Here is a 20,174-nt window from a genome sequence, read left to right on the forward strand (position 1 = left end):
AATGTGCATAATTAAAATTAACCTTTATTACTCCAAAACCAGATGTCAAATATGCAGTATACTTCTGTTTCTATTGGCATATTTCCAAAATACATGTACAACTGTAACTAGTCAGCCTAGACATTTCCTATACCGTTTTATAATATTTGGAAGTTCTCCCACGCTGAGCAGGATGCCACTATAGTAAGTTGACAAAAAGAGGCAAAAAAGAAAGTTGATCTTCTTTTGAAAGGGGAAAAAAAAAAAAAAGCATGTGCTCTTACTAAAAAAACAAGGTTATAATCAAGCATTACACTCAGAAAATTCTAAAATACTATGTTACTTCTAGTTTTAGGTGTAGCTACCAGTTTCCATTCACATTTCTTGGCACCAGCCCAACTATTTTAATGTCCAAATATGGTAACCCTCAACATTAATATGCTAATACATGCCCTCTCTGCAACAGAACCTTGTAATCCCACAAACTACAACTGATTGTGCAGAAGGATTATGATCAAGATGTGTTATTCCTAAAATCCAGTTCCATGAGATCAGAGGAATACTGGTATATAATTGCTAGCCATCACTTCCACTTGATTGGAAACCAGTCTTGTTTTCAAAACCTTTTTTGTATTTTCTTAGAATTTCCCAAGGTTTCTGTAAGGGTTGAAAGAAAAGGTTTTATTTCCCTACTTCTACCATAGAACAGAACTAGAAATGTTATTTGAAACAACACATGCTTCAAACATTTTCTGAATTACTTTTCCATGAGTGACGTTGTCCTCTTCGAAGAGATTATCTGTTGGATTATCAAACACCATACATAGTATTAATAGAAACTAGTTCTGTAGAATTTCCAGCAGTGTAAAAGCACTGTCATCAAAGCACTGTCATCTGTCGACTGCAGTAATAAAAATTTTAAGAAACTTGTCAGCAGCACATCAGAGGTCACAGGTATTTCTCTTATCCCTGCTATAGTTTCACCCAAAACATGGTCCAAAGAGGCTTAGACACATTTAGCCTGTTGTTTTTGCAATTTCTCTCCCAGCCATACATATGTGTATTTTAACCCCAAGAGTACTGGAAACATGACCACTAACATTTTTGTCTAGCATGGTGCTCCCAACCATCTAGCTTGTTCATTCTTTGAGATGTTTTGTTACATTTCTAAATAAGAAGTCTTTAATAGTGGTCTCTAACCTCAAACAGAGTATGAGCAATAGCTACACAACATACTATTGCTTTACATCTCAGTCTGTCACTCACCATAACATCCCAGCGCACACATTGTGAGGTATCACTTCAAACACACATGTAGCAGCACGGCCCAGGAAGCTGTGCCAACACACACCAGTGGATCTGCATGTTTTTCTGCTCAGCTTCAACACATTTGATTGAATCAAAATGCTGAATTCAACCCTGAGATTTATCCTTCTGAATAACTTCTTGTGCGAAGAGTATAAGGAGCAGAGGATGAGGAACTTGCTTTATTTTGTGTCTTATTCTGATGAGACACAACAAATAGATGGGTAACAGAAGCTCACAAGAGACAGACTAATATTAAAGTGACACTAATGCCATACACACATCAGGAAGAGAAAAAAAGGCTATGCTGCGTAAGACTACTGCAATTGCTAGATGTACATTCTTCAAATTATCAGTTACATATCCCAGAAGTTATCATCTTACTTCTAGTTTTTTTCCCTCTAGAACCATTTGGATTTCTTTGGCATCCAAAGTCTCATATTTCAATAAAGCTTCTGCTAAATTCTTGTGTTCTTTTGCATGAGTCTTCAGGATGTTCTTCGCTCGCTCATAGGAGTCCTAATTTGAAGAACACGTAGAAGGAGATTTTAAGACTTTACAACAAAAACAACAGCAAGATCCCACTTTAAAAATTGTTTCCAAGTAAATACAGCTTGAGACAAACATTTAAACTTGTGCCCTACATTTCAAAGCTAGCATGGCTCCTGATTCACAAAGCTTTAAAATACAGCCAGCATAATTAATGAAAAGCAACCAAACACTTTATGCCACCTGTGCATTTTGCACAAGTAGGGCTGAAAACAAAGTCCTGAGATAAACCCTAGTATTGTTACATAGGACTTAGAAAAGACTTACTGAAAAATTTCCTGATTTTTATAACAATTTTTTTGCACTATGAGCAAAGCTACAGCATTCACAGATTTTTTCCTCAAAGACAAGCATTTTTAAATATTTATAAAACTCAAAACACTATGTAGTTTTAGAAAGCTGAAAGCTACCAGCTACACTAAGTCACCAGTTGCTGCAAGTGGATGTGCACTGCCAGCATTACCAGCTTCAACTTCTAGTTCTACCCTGGTAGTTCTCACAAGGCCAAATCAGTTCAAAAACAACTACAGGAAAAGTGTTACTCATTTAAATGTTACAAGTAATCCTCCTGCCTGTACCAAACGAAGTCAGTTTACCAGAACGGTGATCAGGAAGCCCAGTGATTATCAAATGTTACAAATTTCCCCAAGCATCTGACACTGATCAGTGTGAGGAACAGGACACTGGAGGCAACATTCTGATCTGATATGGCCATTCCTGTGATTTTATACAAAATTACTTCTCTTGGGAGTTATGAAATGTGAAAGTAACATAAAACATCCACATCTGTTCTAAAACAATTTGTAGCCATACTTTCTCTGTGAATTGAATAGGAAAAATACAAATCCTGACCAAACAGAAGTGTTAAAGAGTATATTAAAGAGCCCAACACCACCAACTTGATTTACACTACTTGTGCATGACAATCACCAACAAGTTTTGATATGCAGAGATTCAAAGTTGCAGCTACATTAAATACTTGGGAATACTTCCATCCACTGGTGTATTTTCACCAGTATACACGACTTAAATGAAGTAATCAATCAAGCAGGTGTTCAGTTGATCTCTGAATATCAGAGTGGAGGGGGAGAGGCTCTTACCCTTAGAAGTGTCCTCACTTCCTGTTCAATTGCAGACTGGGTTTCCGGGCTGACTTTCCCTGGATCAGTGTAGGTCATAACACCCAGCTAAACAACAACAAAAATATCTTTATCTTGCTACTGTTGCAGTCATACACATAAAACTCTCTAGGAGTTTCAGCACCTACTGCTTCTGCATGCAAACAAAATCATGAGTCAAATGCCTGCTGTAGCGCTCTAAGCAGAAGCAAAACAAGCCTATCCATCAACTGTGTAGTTACTGCAGAATTGTGTTTCAATAGGTCACAGTACAGATCCTAATTAGGTGCTTTCTTACTTAAAAACCAAAACAAAATGCCTAGACTACTAATACTTGATAAACAATCAACATAACTAAAGAACCTTCTAAAGTCCAGAAAACTCACTTTTGTTACCTCCTTTGCCCTCCCAGACTCAGAATTATCTTCAATTCCGAAATGTCTGGCTTTAGTATAACTATTTCCTGAAGATATTTGAGATTTTCAAGGAAATTCTGAAGTGAAAATCCTGCGAGGTAATTTTTTTAACTGTCATACACAGGATTTCTAGTTGAGCTCTCTATATCAGACCAGGTCATAAGGCTTACTCTTTTTGTGATAACTACTTACCCTAATCTCAAAGATCAGTGACAGACAAATAGGCTTTAGCTAGAGAACAGAACTTGGTTTTACTCCATATAAATATTAAAGGATTGATGATACTACCTTCTCACTCATTCCAAATCGAGTCACCATCAGTCTTGCAATTTTGGTAGCATTGTCAAAATCACTGGAAGCACCTGAGAGCAAACACATCTAAGTTACATTACTGAAACCACATTAAACATGCCAGCCCACACCCTTGATCAAAAACTCTTTTAACTACCAATTAGCTGACCTGTTGTGATGTGATCACTTCCAAATATGAGCTCTTCTGCTACTCTTCCTCCCATACAGACATCCATCTGTGCGAGCAACTGGGATCTAGTTTCACTCCATCTGTCATTTTCTGGGAGCAAAGATACCTGTAAGGTACAGAACTGTGGTCAGCTAACAAAAACTGAAGAAGTACTGAAGTAATCTCAAAAATATTCTTGTTTATATGTGAAGCAGATAAAGATTTTATGTAACACTCTGCATGCTCTGGCATGCCTCTAGTATATGAATTCATCAGGACCCCCTGGAGGTGCTCAGTGGAACGACTGGAACAGCCTCCTCAGACCCTGAGCACCCCATCAATGTGAGCAACTACTGCCAGAAGAAACAGAACAAATCAACTTGCCCAGAGGATTCAGACCAGTGGTTTTCATTAGCTGAACACATTAACTTGAAAAAGTTCAACAGGAAGAGACATAATAGAAATATTTTTCTGTTCAAATGCTTGGTAGATACAGGCAAAATAGAAAAACTTATGGATATCTATGCAAAAAACAAGGCAGGTAACCAATGAAGCTTAAAAAAGCCAAACTGGACAAAGAACAACCTGATAAAGGATTCTGTGTTATAAGTACAGTTGAGCTTCTACCTACCAGTCCTTTAGGTGTTCTTCAAAATTTTGCTGTTGGGTGCTATTTCAACTGCAGCAAAATGAAACTTACTTATATTCCTCTTTCCTTGTACATGTGAACTGTTATACCAGTGCCCAATAATTTATTAAAAAATGAAGAAAGAAAGCTTTTTATCACACAGAAAGGATGACCTTGGGTTTTCCAAGAGACTGCTCATAACTGAGTATTTCAAAAGACTACAATATTCATTAACATAATCACAGCACATGGCATCATTACAAATTCTTCTATACCACCAAACCAACATAAAAATTAAAACTAAATAAGGAAGTATTAATAAACTAAATAAAATTTAAAATACTAAAAAATGGATGAAGAAACACTCACATGTCCCAGTGTTGTTCCTCGTGTCATGATTGTGGCCTTGTTGATCGGCATGGCATCCTTGGTGTAATAGGCAATGATAGCATGTCCAGACTCATGGTAAGCTGTGATGGTTTTGTTCTTCTCATCAATTTCTACACTTCTACGCTCAGGTCCTGAAACAGAGGAGCATTAAATCCACCTTTTTGTACAGCTGGCCACCGCAATCCACACCCTACACAAACTCAAACAGGGCACAAAGCAGCCAAGGAACAGCAAGTGATCAAAGGGAACCAATACTTAAGTGCAAAATGTTTACGAGTCAGATTTCAATGTCTAAAAAATGGACCCAAACATATTCTACAGACAAGCTGCTTTTAAAGTAGTAGATTTAAAATGCAGTCTAAGTATCTGAGAAAACTCCATTTCCTCTCTCAAGCATGAATACACCAGATTTATAGTGGTTATGTCTAAGATGTTTAAGATTTGTGCTACCACATGAGAAGTTAAACAGATGCTCCAGATTTCTGGTCATCCGTAAGGGAAGGATAAGAAATCAAGCCTGTGTCTCCCTCCAGGCTGAAGTATGACATGCAGCATTTTTAATTTTAAAAATGGTATGAAATTTTAAAGAATCTATTCTACACTAAATTTTACATACTACTCTCTGGTCTCAGAAGGTTCTATTCAGAAATAACTAATAGGAAACTTTATTTGTTAAAAAAAAAAATACAAACAAAGAAATCCCCCCCAACCCCACTATAAAAAAAAAACCAAACCAAACAAACAAACAAAAAAAAAACAACAACAAAAAAAAAGCCACAGTGCAACAATCTGAAAACAACACCATAAAAACTTCTCTATTCCCCTGTAAAAGTCCTTATCATGTAAGAAAATTGTAATATACATTAATGAATTGTAATATACATTAATGTCTTTTGTATAAAATCCTACCCATTAGAATTTTGTCCTTTGAGAATTCTAGTTCTTTCATGGTTACCATATCTTTTCCATCAACAGCTGCCTTTAAGGCAGCTTGATTTACAAGATTTTCAAGCTCTGCTCCAGAAAATCCTACTGTGCCTCGTGCAATTATTTCCGGATCAACAGCTGTAGGGGAAGAAAAAAAACCAAAGCAAAACCATTTTGTTTATTAGAGTCTATATTGCTCCTGAAATTTTAAGCAAAAATCATATTCTATTAAAAAAATGATGCATTAAACATACAAAAATAATAAACAAACAAATCAGTTTTAAAAGAAATTAAGCTTAATTCTCAAGACACTATGAACTCTTAAGGACCACAGAGAAACACGACATAGGAGACAATTTTTGTGTTCTTTATTGATGCAGTAAAGCCACAATAGCTAATGGAACAAAGGACTAACCTGAGGGGGCAGATCCAGTATAAAATCTGTTACAAAAAGAGACTACAGTAAAATATTTACTTACATGGGTCATACTTGATTTTATTAAGGTACCACTTCAGAATTTCCGTGCGACCTCTTACATCAGGCTTGGGAACAGTAACTTGCATATCAAAGCGACCAGGACGTATTAGAGCACTAAGGGAAATGACAATTTAAGACATTGACTCAAAAATACTGCAGGAAACTTACTAATATATATCAAGGAACAAAAATCCATTGCTGGTTCTAAAGATATCTACACATATGAAAAGAATATGTTTTTCTTATCTGCTTGTAAAAAGACAGATTAAAGGTATTTATTGACAACTAATTTTAAAGGGTTTTTTTGCATTTGAAAATTTTGTGTTCTGAACAAGGAATGCAGCTTATCAATTTAGCTGAAAAACTTGCAGAAATTTCAAATGTTTAGAAACATATTAATTATTTCTCCATATTTAACTCTGCAACCTATTAAATGCCAAAAACCAGTCAATACGCATCCTTTTTAAGAGGGAGAACTCCAGCTATGACAGTGCAATACTTGAAGATTTTCACAAGCAATTTTGGTTTTGTTGCAGGCGTTTTTTACTATATGATCTGTAAAAGAAGCAATGAATTATACTCACTTGTCTAATGCTTCAGGGAAGTTTGTGGCACCAATAATAACAACACCTTCATTTGGTTTAAAGCTGTGTGGAAAACAAAGTGTGATTTATTTTTTTTCTGGACACAGAATTTACAATTTTGTCAGTAACTACTGTTACTGACCTTACTGGCCAGTCAAAAACATGCTTTCACACTAAAACATGTGATCTAAGAATGACCATGTTAAACTCAACAACTGGTTAAAAACATGGTCTAATCTCTGTGTTGAGCTTCTACCTTTAGATATATAACCAGGCTAAAAAACTTAAAAATTATTTAAAATAAACTGCAGCTGTTGTGCAAATACAACTCAAAAGCTTCTATATTCTTTACAGTAAGTCCATTAATGCTACTGTTGGTAGTACTAGAAAATAGCCATAAAAGCATATTAAATATATATCCTTAAAAGCATTACAAAAAATTACACAAAACTTCAAAGCTGACAAGAAGAAAAAGTTCACCCACATACCAAAAATACCAGTCAGTCAAGCACCTTTTGTGCCCTCAGAATTCATATATTTACCCATCCATTTCAGCAAGGAGTTGATTAATGGTCTGTCTTGAATAGGGGTGCATTGGAGATTCAATTCTCTTCCCACCAACAGAGTCCAATTCATCAATGAAAATAACACAAGGTGCATTTGCTTTTGCTTCCCCTGACAAAAGGAAAATAGCAGAAGGAACCTTGAACCACACAAAGGAACAGACAGTCTATCAGGTACTTCAGGATTCTACTGTTTCTGTTATTCCTGGATTATAGAGTGTTCTATTAGACATCAAAAAAACTGTCTTGCTTTTAGTCTTAAAAAAAGGAAAGAGAATCTTCAACTCTCTTTATCTTGCCATTTCAAAAATATATTTCCTTATCAGCTTATTCTTATCAGGCTACAAGAAATCACTAGTAAAATAAACTATGAAATTGTCCTATTTTGTATGAACTTCTTACAAGAGTTTATTTTATAGGCTTAGGTAGAAAATATTTGCCTATTAAATAAAAAAAATATAAAACTTGATGGTCTCAACACTAAATTACTTTAATAGAACTTCTTGTTATTTTACAATGAAGGGCTCACACTCAAGTTTACAGGTATTAAAACACAAAATAAAAATGCTGTAATAAGCATGAAGACCATCAATTGGTACATGCATACCAGGATGCAATTAATTTTACCCCCCAGACATATCTGTAACATTAATATTACCAGTCAGGTGTCCACACTTCTGTAGTCAACAGAAGGAAATGCATTTTTAAGGTACTACGTGCACTATATTTTGCACCCCATCCATGTAAATTCACATTTTTTCTACAAATGCAAATTCCTTTGTAAATTGTATGTATTTGACCCTATCAATCTTCCATTTAAGAGGGAAGCTGGATTTTCTCTTCCCCAATAATATTTTCACACTTAAAATAGGAAGTCTCTTCTGTGAAAGCTATAAATCTAAACATTAGTTTTGAAAGTTTTGTTATCCTGCCAATGGGTCTGCGAAAGGAAATGTCAGCTTATTTCCATGCCATGATGCCATAAAGCTTTAATTCAGAGTAAAAAAAATCTAAATATGAGGGCAGTAATTGAGAAGGTTGACTCAATTTTTTCATCTTACATTTACAATTAAAATTTACTAGAATTTATATATGACTAAGTACATTACAATTTCAAATCTTCAATTTAGTGTATAGAACATTATATTTCTAATTAAATTACTACTTCTCTCTGGGACCATTGTAAAATCAGTTATAAGTTTAGCTATCATTTCATGTGATGGGTAGGAAGAAGTTACAGTTAACTGATGCTCAGAATTGGGACATTTACCTACACAATTAAAGCTTTATTTGTCTCATACATGACTACTTTCCAGTAACCGGAATTGTAACTAATCAAGCCACGTAAACAACACTGAATACTTATTAATCTTACATGTGAAAAGATTTCAAACCCAGGAAAATATTTAACTTACTGAAGAGGCTCCGGATGCGACTGGCTCCCACCCCAACAAACATCTCATCAAACTCGGAGCCGGACGCGTAATAGAATGGAACATCGGCTTCCCCCGCCACAGCCCGCGCAAGGAGCGTCTTGCCAGTACCAGGTGGTCCAACTAACAAAATGCCTAAAGACAAACAAAAAACCCAACAAAACCACCACACCCACACAGTCTTCTTATATGAGTAGTTTCTTCCATGCATTAGAGGAAATAATGTACACTTGGCTCCCAAAAGGTGCTAAGATCCCATTTCAGGTAGTGCTCATTACTGCCAGTCTGAAGGAGCTTCCTGGAACAGATCTAGATACAATTTGATCCATATTTAAACAACAACAAGGACTTGTAAGACCATCAAAACAGAAGCCTGAAATATTCTGCAGATTTAATGTTGAGTTTAGCAGCTGAATCCCTAATAGTGTTTGCTTCAGACTGATATTTTCCTGGCTGTTTCTGTGGAATTTTTTTTAATTAAATCCTTCCAAGTAACTGTCTTTAAACAGTGTAGAGCACTAACAGAAAACAGATTTCTCAGATCTATGCATTTCGGATTTATGTGGATTTCCACTATGATCTTAATCATCCTTTTACATAAAAACATTTGTTTCTGAACTATCTAAAGCAGTTAGGCACTAAAGGTGCTAAAAGCCATAAGGAAGAAATAAAGGACTTTTAAGAGTTCAGTTAATAAACCCTCCTGCTTTACAGGACAAAATACCACTGTTTATTAGTTCAATAACTGAAGAAGGCACAGTAAATTTTGTCTAACCTCAAAATTTTAGTTTGCATAATACATGAAGAAATAGTAAGAAACTAGGCTGTAAAGTAGTCACTCAGTACAGAACATGCCTCACAGCTATGGCTACATAGGTTTTTAACTTCTGCTGAGCAATTATTCTTACCTTTTGGAAGTTTACCTCCTAATACAGTAAATTTGTGGGGATTTTTCAGAAATTCCACTACTTCTTGCAATTCCTGCTTAGCTTCTTCAACCTATACATGAAAAACATGCCATAAAATAAGCATTTATAAAACACTGCATGTTTTTGTATGTAAGTTTTCTACTAGAGATTAAGTCCCTTATTGTGTATTGAAAAAAAATACAAACAGAAAAAGATTAAAGTGTACCACAGAATTTGTGTGGATACCAATATTTAATTCAACGTATCCTAAAACTGTTTGCAGGACTAAGTAAACATTAAACTCAGTAACACTGAAGGAACAACCAAAAAGTTCAAGACCAGGTATGACCAAAGAAATAAACACAAAATCAAAAATTCCAAATCAAAATATTAGTCTTTTTAATTAGAGAGAGACTAATTCTATTTGTCCAAGGGGAAGGAAAGAGGGAGGTCCTCATTTTGCCACTAATAGTCAAAGAACAATTGAACAGAAAAAATAGAGGTATCCTATCAGCAGTGACATGCCCACTTCTTTCTGGGAATCTCCCTATCTCCTGTCCCAACAACACTGCCTGAAAGAGATGGTACTAAGAGACAAACGACCAAATGGCATTATCATCTTCATATGCCAATTAACTTCTGCAAAAGGTAGATTAATATTGATATTTATGGCCTGCCATTTGCTATTATAGTCTTTAAAAATGTTATTCAACAAGTAGAGTGCACCTTTTATGAGGTACTGAATTCCACAAAAACAAAGTAGAAAAAGAGTGGTTAAAACAAAGTTAAAAAAGAGTGGTTCCTTCACCTTGGAGTGGTCAATGCATATAAAGCTTCACTTCCTACAAAGAAATTTCTTGAACAGACTAAGACATTCATAATGATTAGCTAAACATCAGACTCACAATGATTACTTAAAACAAGAACTTGCACACATTTTACTTTTGATCTTACCCCTTTAACATGTTCGAAGGTGACATTTTTCAGCTGGATTGGATCAACTGCTGCATCAAAGATACTTGATGTTCGAAAGCGTACTAAGAGCAAACAGCAGATGACGAACAACAAATTTACACACAAAGTCATTTCATTGCAAGACTGAGTGCTGCACCTGAACACATGCCAGTAAGACACTGACCTTACACCTGCCCTTTTGACAGGGCATGTGTTCATTTACAACTGTCCAGCAGGAATAAGATTTATGTTCCAAAAAAATCTTTAAAATATTTGCAATTAATTCAGTGATATGCTTTTTAGTCACGTGTAGTACAGAAAGCTCCTCATCCAGAAGCATGTACACAAAGCCAGAACTTCTCTCTCAGTGATTCTATACATATCCTAACTTTCTTGAGACCCAGGTGATAACTAAGCATCAAGTTGAACATCTCCAGTTGCGTTAGCTCAGCCTTTTGATTGTTCCACTACTTCCAAGAGATTTCTCAAGATGGCAATTTAGCAACGCAAGTTCCTGGTTGCTATAAACTAGGCTGTGATTACAGATTGAAAATTCAAACTATCTTGCTTACAGCTGATCTAGGTAACACATCATCTAAACTGAAAGTCAAATACCTAACTGGTGACCAGTCTCACTTCTCTGGTCCCATGTTACTACTTCATCAAAAGAAACACAGTAATTATACTGACACAGAACATTTCTGTTTTCATAAACGTTTTGTTGCACTGTCATCTGAAAGGCTGTAGCCAGAAGCAGTAAATAACTCGTAGGATAACTTTTCAGTGTACTAATAAAAACCAATCACAATGTCAAAACATATTTAATTTATGCTAAACCTGTTGGAAGAAACAACACAAGTGAAACAGTGTGAAAAAAAAACATTAACTAACCAGCATCAGAAAAGGAACCTTTCCCAGGTAAAAATGATGAATATATAGCAAGATAAAAACAAAGAACGAAGAGAAAGAAAGAAAGCAAACGCGATCTTCTTAAGGAATCTGTAAAAGAAAATAAAAACATATTTAACATGGGCTAAAATAAACTACTTTCTAATTGCAAAGACAAGATATGTGAATTAAAACAACTTACCAAGTGTTTTTTGCAGGAATACCTGTGCTTTCAAAAAGCCTTCTGCAAAACCAGTTTTAAAAGCATCCTGGTGTGCCTCAGGGATGTTTTTTGTTTTCATTAGTGTGTCTAAGTTTTCAACATCAATTCGTCGCTTTCTCAGGATAAAACCCTGCAATGTTTTCCAAAGCAGTGTTAGTATACACCAAGTTTTCATAAACAATTAACTTACCAGCTGGCCAACATGGATGATAGGAAAAAAATAAATTTCAACAGCATATAATTCACGTGCTACTGGGTTAGTTAGAGGGTACAGGCCAGTAGCTCAAGTGTGAATCCCCATGGTTTGAGCACAGGCATTCCCATTTTTGCCGAGCAGATCAGTTTTGGAGCCCCTCCTGGATCCCAGTTCCAAACTGAAAACATACCCTAAGACAGATCTGTATACAGCCAGCTTTGTTCACTGCATTCAGTGGGACTTATTAGCTTAAGCTTCTTGCTTTATTTCCAATTGCAAAATATCTTTGCAAGTATCACTTTGATGGAGCTTAAGCAAATACATCTTATATGCCCTGTCAAATTTCAGAGCAGCACTGCATGGAGATAGCTCTGGTTTTATCTTTATCCACAGTACACCTAGTCCCCAGATGAAATAAACTACATATGCCTAGTAGAAGGGAAGAGTTCAAAGATAATTTACACACAGAGTTAAATGAAAAGCCTTAGTTAGCCTGACTTGTGTACAATCAGCAATTAGAAGCAAAAAGTACCCAGGTTATCTTGGTTTTGTTACTGCTTTGGATAATTATCTGCTGACTTGAAAACACACATTCTTGTATGTTAAACTAGCTGTATTTCTGCTCAAAGAAATAATTCCTTTGACTTGAAGCTATTTTTAGTTTATATTCTGTTTTAGAAACAGAAAATAAAGAATTTAATTTCTAGAGTTAAAACCATAGTTATATGCTGAAACTGATCTCCTAAAATTTCAAATAATTGGTGATATATGGAACAAATATATGCATTAATAAGAAAAAACAATACACTGCCATTAGCTCAAGTTTTAGAATTAGGAATTATTTTCATGCTAGTGAAAGAAAATATCCCTGGTAAATTTTGAAGGTTTAGTCAAGAGAAAGAGGTGGTTTGAGTAAGCCCAAAACAACTTAATGTTACTTATATTTACCTTCAAAATTGAAGAAAGTGAACTTTTTGTTTCTGTGAATTGATCAGATGTTGACTGCAGACGTCTTGATCTTGATCTCAGAGTCTTAAAGTTCCGTGTCTGTATGTAAACTTTATGTAGTAAGAATAAACAGAAGTTAAAACCTAATCATTATTACCACTACCAAAAAAAAAAGTCTTAAGAAATTTCTGAAACTATTATATGAAAGAATATGGAATATAATCTTCCCAACATATCCACTGTACTGTAAATGGATAGTTATGTAATCACGAACTCTATTTGTCATCTGACCTGGCCAGTAAACTTTTGTTTCACATAAATTTTCAAGTTAAAATAATCTGGGTTCATGTTGTAAATTATAGCTAATTGGCCAACTCAGGGAAGAGGAGACATTCAGACAGTTAAATCCAGGCAGGCTGACAAAAATGAAACATTCAGAAGCAAATGCAGAAGGATGGGAATAATGCTTTGTGAGCTCTGCTGGTAAAATGCCCTGAGGAGAACTGGAATGGTTTCAGTGTACTGTTAACTTCCTTAGTGACAAAAGAAAGGAGACCCTTTAATCACAGTGAGCTAATGACACTCTAAGTTCTCTCCTACCACATCAGAAACCTTGTGAGGGACATTTTACCACAAGTGAACGTTTTTCTTCCTTTACTACTATATTTTAAAATAAACAGCAACACCAGTCAATTAGACTGGTTTCACTAAGCTATTTGTTGTTCTAGAACAGCACCAGATAAAAAGAACTTCTGCAGCTGACCCTTGAGTCCTGCTCAAAAAAGGTCTAACATTTGATCAGGTAGTGCTGGACCTTGTCCAGCTCAGTTTTGAAAATCTCCAAGGATTAAGATAACCAAACTTCTCCACATGATCTGTTTCAGAATTTAACCATTCTCAATGTGAAAATTTTCAAACAGCTTTTATTTCATTTGCTTTTACTTGGGATTGTTGCCTCTTCTTTGAGGTGTATATGAGAAGGGTAACTGATATGGCTCCAACAGCAATTGGATCACTCCTTGCCTTTTATTCTGCTAACTAAAACCTCAGATCCTTCAGCTTCCCCCCTGTATAAAATGCTTAAAAATCTGCCCCCTTCCTTGTGACTCATTACTGGACTATCTCCATACTGTCAGCATTTCTCTTTGCCACAGGATACAAACATAGATATACCTACAGGTGGCATCAGAAGAACTGAATTTAGACAATACCTGAACTTCCTGAACTGTTCATTATGTTTTCACTAATGCCACCAGTCACCACACCCCTCAGAAAATTCAACTGGATGAGTACTGAATTCAACATACTTATTGATTCAAAAATAGTCAATTCATCTGTGGTCTTTTGAGATTACGATCCACAAATACTGACATCTTGGAACAACATGGTGATTACTAAATTCTGGAAATACACTACTCAAGTGCAAAAAATAACTTCATGATTTAAAGTGTTAATATTGACCTAAGTTTCTCCTGGAAGCTTACTGGTATTTCCTGAGTGATGCCTCTACAACAAATCCAAAAATACTTTTCCAGAACAGACAAATGCTGTAGAGATTAAAACCAGTGTAGTTTAATGCTTTATACCTGGCCAACACCGAACATCTGAACAGAAATTTTGGAGGGGATGAGGATGTTGTCCGTACAAACAAGATGAGCGTAAAGCACTGAAAACATCCACAAAACCTGCAAAAAGATACAACAAAGTGTAAATACACCCTGTCTTAAATGGCAACTTAACATTACTTCTTGCACAGTTTGTTTTTTTAGTTTTTAAAATATTAATTCTATTTTACTATAGTACTCCAGGCATCTTTAATTAAACAAATTACCAGAACATCTATCAAAGCTTTGAAGCATTTCCAAGTATTTATTTGCTTTCAGGCAATTGTCAGTGAGCTAATTTTTTTTTTGTATCTCACAACACAATGCAATTTAAAATCTTTTCTCTAACAGCAGCCCTGCAATATTATTCCTTACACTCCTTCTTTCTAATGCAGTACTACATAGACAGTATCTCAAATGCCAGCTATATACTTCTTTTCTAATAGACTTTTAAGCATCTGCAATGGTATTCCTTCATTTTAGACTAATTCCAACAAAACACCTTCACCTGCAAGGAACTACTCTTGTTTATTTCAGCAATGAAATACTCTACATGGAGTATTAACAGCTTGCTACCTTGAATTCCTTTCTAATTAGTATCTTTGTGTCACATTCCTTCAAGTAAAAAATTGATAAAAATGTAATCTAGGGATGTCTATGACATAAGTAGATTAGCAAAATCTAATGTCTTGATGAAATAAACTGGTGGTATATTCACAGCTCAGGCTCATCATTAAGAGATAGAGCTGAGTTCAGAAAAGTTTAACAGCAACCAAACTCAAATCCAAAACAATTAGTTGAATTTTCTAAATTTCTCAAGTTTACAGAGACAAGCTATATACAGGAAAGAATCCATTAAGACTCTTTATTAAATACATTTAACTACAAATTATCTACAGCACAAGAGATTAAACTGAAGAATAACTGTATTCATCATTGTAATTTAACTCTCACAAACACTTCACTCAAACATACCATGCTTATTTTCAAAGAAGGACTGAGCAGAGACATATGACGTGTGCCACTGCGAGGAGACTTTGCTTTCTGTACAGTAGCCAGGAAGCAGCCTGTTCACCAACTCTCTGAACTGGTTAGCTTTCAAATCAGACAATCCCAGATCTCTTAAATTTTTAAATACAGACTGAAAAATAGAAATAAATGTTAAAAATTTACAGAAGGTTACCCTAGAGAAAAAATTTCCCAGTAGCCCCAGAAGCAAATACAGACCGAAAAAAAAGAAACCAACCAAACAAAAAAACCCAACAAAGACCCAACAATGGAATCTCAACACAGTGGTGAGCAGTACAACCCATGCAGATTTCCACGGTTCTGCAGTTACTGAGAAATTCCATGGTTTTCCTCCCAAAAAAGTGCTTAGTTACAAAACTCATAAGAAGTGAGTTGAAAGAGAAGTGGCAATATCTAATACTACTTGGCACTGTTTTAATTTTCAACGTCAAAAGCAAGAAATACCCAATGATAATGAAAGATATTTTAACAGAAAAATAAAACCAAACATGAAACCATGCCACTTAATCTCTCAAAAACCTTCAACACGTCTTAAGTTACAGTCCCCATTTCCTCACAAGCAATAATGACACAGACTTTGTTAGAACTCAGAATAAAAAGGTAATATAGGGTTTATTAACAGAAAACTTATTGCTACTTTACAGAAAGAACTATTAAACTGGAAATGAAAACAAATCCGTTCCTCATTTGCAAAGTATTACTGAGACAAGTACCAGCTCTTTTTAAAATGAAATACTGTAATTTTGTAGAATCCTTACTGGCAAAACACTGACTGACTGCACTTCTGCCAAAAGGATACATTCTACATGTTAACATCCTGTTTTGTTTAGTCATATTACATTATTTTATAGACCAGTCAAATATTACATTCAATTAAACTCATATTATTCAGATTTAATATCAGTTAAACCATTGCTTTTTCAAAAGGTTTTTTGTACCTCACTCTTCTGAGGATCATGCTCTGGGGAGGTGTCCCTCTGGACAGGCTGTATGGATGCTTTGCTGGCAGAAGTTGTGGAGTTTTTTGGTGAATGAAAGGCATTGATAAGGTGACTCAGAGGAACAGTAGCCTGGAAAAAAATAGATAAGGACTTAAACTTATTTAAACTATTTAAATATACTTCTGTTCCATATTCTAACTTATAACAGCATATCTTGTACACTGCCTTCTAAATGAGGACCTAATTATAAACCACATTATCTTCAACACCACAGTGTTAGCTGATACCTCTTTTTAAAGAGAAAAAAAGAGAAAGTTTAAGCATGTATGACAGATTAGAAACTCATATTTTCATTTCTAAAGCAATACTTTTATAACTTGAATTATCTGTACTTTTTCTTGCATTATTATTAGCCATTCCCAAATGTTGCCTTTATGTTTTCTTCCTTGGGATCACACTTTCAGCTTAAGGATCAAAATGAAATCCACAAAGCAGACAGTCAAATCTGCAGCTCGGCAGCATTCAGCCAACTCCACCTCAGGAATCAGTACAGAAGCCCAGGTGCACCATGTAGCAGGGCTCCTCCTCTTGACACGACTCCATCTCTTGTGAACATATGGGACAAACAACCCCAGCAGTTCCGAACCTCCTCAAACTCTGTACACGTCCCAGGAGCTGGGACACAACCCTGGCTACTGGAATGATCCCTAATTGCAATTCCTGACTGAAGCACAATTGGGATGTCTATGAACGTCCTCCTGCAAGGACTACCATCTCTGTGTTGACCAGACAGCAGATCAAAAGAGACAATGCTGTGAGACATGAAAACTGTTTCATAACTAATTGTACAAAATTGTAATTAGACTCCGAGTTTGTGGCAAAACCATAAAGCCTCTAGAGGTCAAAGCCAACATCCCAACCACTAACCAAACTTTCCATCTGCATTTCTCACTCTGGTGAAATGACACCTCCCTAAAAACATATAAACTCTTCCATTTCACTACTCTAATGAAAGCTTTAAACACATTCTCCACGTGTGGAAAGAACAACCAAATCCTATAGTCTATCACACACTAATACAAAACTTAAAAATAAAACCAAAACCACTGTTTCAGATCAAAGTCCATAAAACTCACCAGTCCCATCAGACTCATTGCCTAATTAAAGGTGCCTTCCTGATTGTGTTTAGACTGTTCTGTGTAACAAGTTACAACGGTTTTCCCTCCACTAACTCTTCTAAGTCATTTCCTCTTGGCTTTCACAAGAACCCGTTAAAATTAACAGCATAGTTTAACTGTAGTAACACGTCAGCACCCCTTGCTTCTGCTACAAAAACAGACACTAAAAAGCGCCATGTAAGGTTATTTCGTCGTTTCAGAATGCTTTTACTCTTTCCAAACTTTTACTGTACCCCTCTCTCTCTCCCGAATTTATGTATCTTTTTCCTCGATGCGGACCGCACACCGCCCTAGCCCCCACCCGCTCCTCTCCCAGCTGCGGCCGCGCTGACGCCCGAAGCCCCGGGAACGTGGCAGGCAGGAACGCGGCTCCTCCCGTCGCTGCCCGCAGCCGCCGGGCCTTCCGAGCGCCTCCGCCCGGACACGGAGCGAGCCCCCGCCGGGAGCGGGACCGGGGCAAGGCGAGCCGCGCACGGCACTGGGCCGGAGCGCCTCGCCAGCCGCTCACCTGGGGCTGCACGGTGGAGAAGGAAAACATCCTGCCGGCGGGGCCGGCGGCGGCCGCAGGCGCCTCTTCCGCCTCGCAGCCCAGCCGCAGGAACCCGCCCGCTGTGGCCGCCGGCGGGGAGGAGGCGCCGCAGCTCCGCTCCGGGAAATGTCCGCCCCGCGGCCGCGCCGACCGGGCCGAGCCGCCCCGGAAGCGGCGGCAGCAGCGCAAAGAGCTTCCGGGCCGCCGCCGCTGCCCCGCGCAGCCGCCGCCTCGGGGCGGAGGCGGAAGAAGGGAGCGGGCGCAGCCGGTGCTGGGGTGCCCGGGCAGGGGCCCCGCGGGGGACCCGCTCTCGGCCGGCGGCGGTGCAACTGCCGGAGGGTCCTGCCCCTGCTCGCTGTCATCGCCCCCGGGTGCTGTCCGGAACGCGGGTCGTTAACCGGCGCGCAGCGTGATATTTCTAATTTTTATTCTAGTTTGCACAACGTGGGGACATAGGTGGTGACCCACGAAAGGCTGGCTTACCCATCATAAAACTTGACACTATACATTTTAACAACGACATCAACATTCCTTGCTTACAAATTACATAAGTCTTTTGTTTATTAGACTTCAACCCCGTATTTGTTAGCTATAGAGCTCCCTTCTCATGCTAATCAGTGTGTAGGTGCAATTCTTCCTTCCATTTAAGTCTGGGGTCCCTTTTGGTAAGGTGGTCAGGGTCTCCCATTGCCAGAATTACCCTTCCCCAGTTACTGCTCAGTCCTGACTTCAATCCTGGTGGCTCTTGTCCAGACAGCCCATTTGTCTTGGGATTATCTTTCCTTTTCCTTAAAACAAAATATTAGCCAAGTGTATGATGTTTCTAAAGCAATGGAGGATAGGGAGGTGATTCGAGACAGCCAGCACAGTTCCACCGAGGGAAAATCCTCTCTGACCAACCTAGTGGCCTTCTAGGATAGAGTAACTGTATCAGTGAATAAGGGAAGGGCTATGGATGTCATTTATCTGGACTTCCACAAAGCCGATTTTTGCGGGAGTTTATTAGCGTTTTCTTTCTTTCACGGGACCACAGCTCTTAACTGAAAGTGCTCCCCCACACCAACTTGCACTGCTCTGGATGAGCACAGCCGCACTGCTCCCTCCCCCTGCCTTTGTATATATACATCTCTTCTGTTTTCCACTAGCACTCTCCTGATCAAAGTCACGTAACTCAGCTTGCTGATTCGGCAGAAACCTCACCTGACAACAGTAAAAAAATCTAAAAGGCGATAAACATTTACCTAGATCCACTCCATGAAGCAGCTTTCCACTTAGCTCTACAATGGCTCACGCTGCCTCGAGGGAAGAGAGAGGTGTTGCCCTCTCTCCGTGAGCTCAGGCTGTCGTGGAGTACACGCTCCTGATGCACTACCATCGCTGGCATACCCTGATGTCTGCCTAGGGTGCCAGCACAAGAACCAACCCTTCTCTCAGCAGGATTTTTCCACTGGCATTGCAGCCTGTGAGACACACCTAAACAAATGTTGCAGAGTTAAATGACACACAGATAAGGAAAAATTGTATTTTAATACCGATACAAAAAGCTAATTTAAAACATGTTTTCTGCATTTGCTTATTAAATTGCAGGCATTGCTGGGATCTGTGGGATAGCATTTTGCCTTCACAAGTCACAAGCAAGGTCTCTCTGACTAGGTGTAAGTGATGTATCTTGGAGCAAAACAAGGGCCTGATAACTAATCTGCTGTCTGAAAGGAGACCTGCTGTTGTGCACTGACCTCTGCAGTGACAGCTCTTTGCTGATGCACACACTGCAACAGAACAATTATGATCAGTGTGAATGAAACGTGAACAGCCATGTACATGTGAGACCAACATAAAATCAGTAAGGCAAGGGTTAAAAAAGTGACCTAGAACACAGCTGAGAGCAGTAAAACTGGTAAACACTGAGGGCTGTGCAGTGCAAACTGAGCAGAAGGCCTGTGCTC

The 20,174-nt window shown here is 37.7% G+C and overlaps 1 protein-coding gene across 1 annotated transcript; it reads right to left on the reverse strand.

The window, feature by feature from the left end:
• Nucleotides 1-4: 4 nt before the first annotated feature.
• Nucleotides 5-18,353, reverse strand: YME1L1 (YME1 like 1 ATPase). The gene is made up of 19 exons (XM_036405972.2): nucleotides 18,208-18,353; nucleotides 16,519-16,650; nucleotides 15,527-15,692; nucleotides 14,534-14,632; nucleotides 12,948-13,057; nucleotides 11,783-11,933; nucleotides 11,584-11,691; nucleotides 10,693-10,775; nucleotides 9,739-9,829; nucleotides 8,813-8,965; nucleotides 7,377-7,509; nucleotides 6,835-6,897; nucleotides 6,252-6,364; nucleotides 5,755-5,910; nucleotides 4,825-4,976; nucleotides 3,828-3,954; nucleotides 3,656-3,729; nucleotides 2,934-3,020; nucleotides 5-1,803 (listed from the first exon to the last, which is right to left on the reverse strand). Exons 1-19 carry the CDS (start codon nucleotides 18,235-18,237, stop codon nucleotides 1,660-1,662), a joined length of 2,172 nt encoding a protein of 723 aa, XP_036261865.1. The 5' UTR covers nucleotides 18,238-18,353; the 3' UTR covers nucleotides 5-1,659.
• Nucleotides 18,354-20,174: the final 1,821 nt, after the last annotated feature.

This window comes from Molothrus ater, chromosome 1, assembly GCF_012460135.2.
Source record: "Molothrus ater isolate BHLD 08-10-18 breed brown headed cowbird chromosome 1, BPBGC_Mater_1.1, whole genome shotgun sequence".
Lineage (NCBI taxonomy): Eukaryota > Metazoa > Chordata > Aves > Passeriformes > Icteridae > Molothrus > Molothrus ater.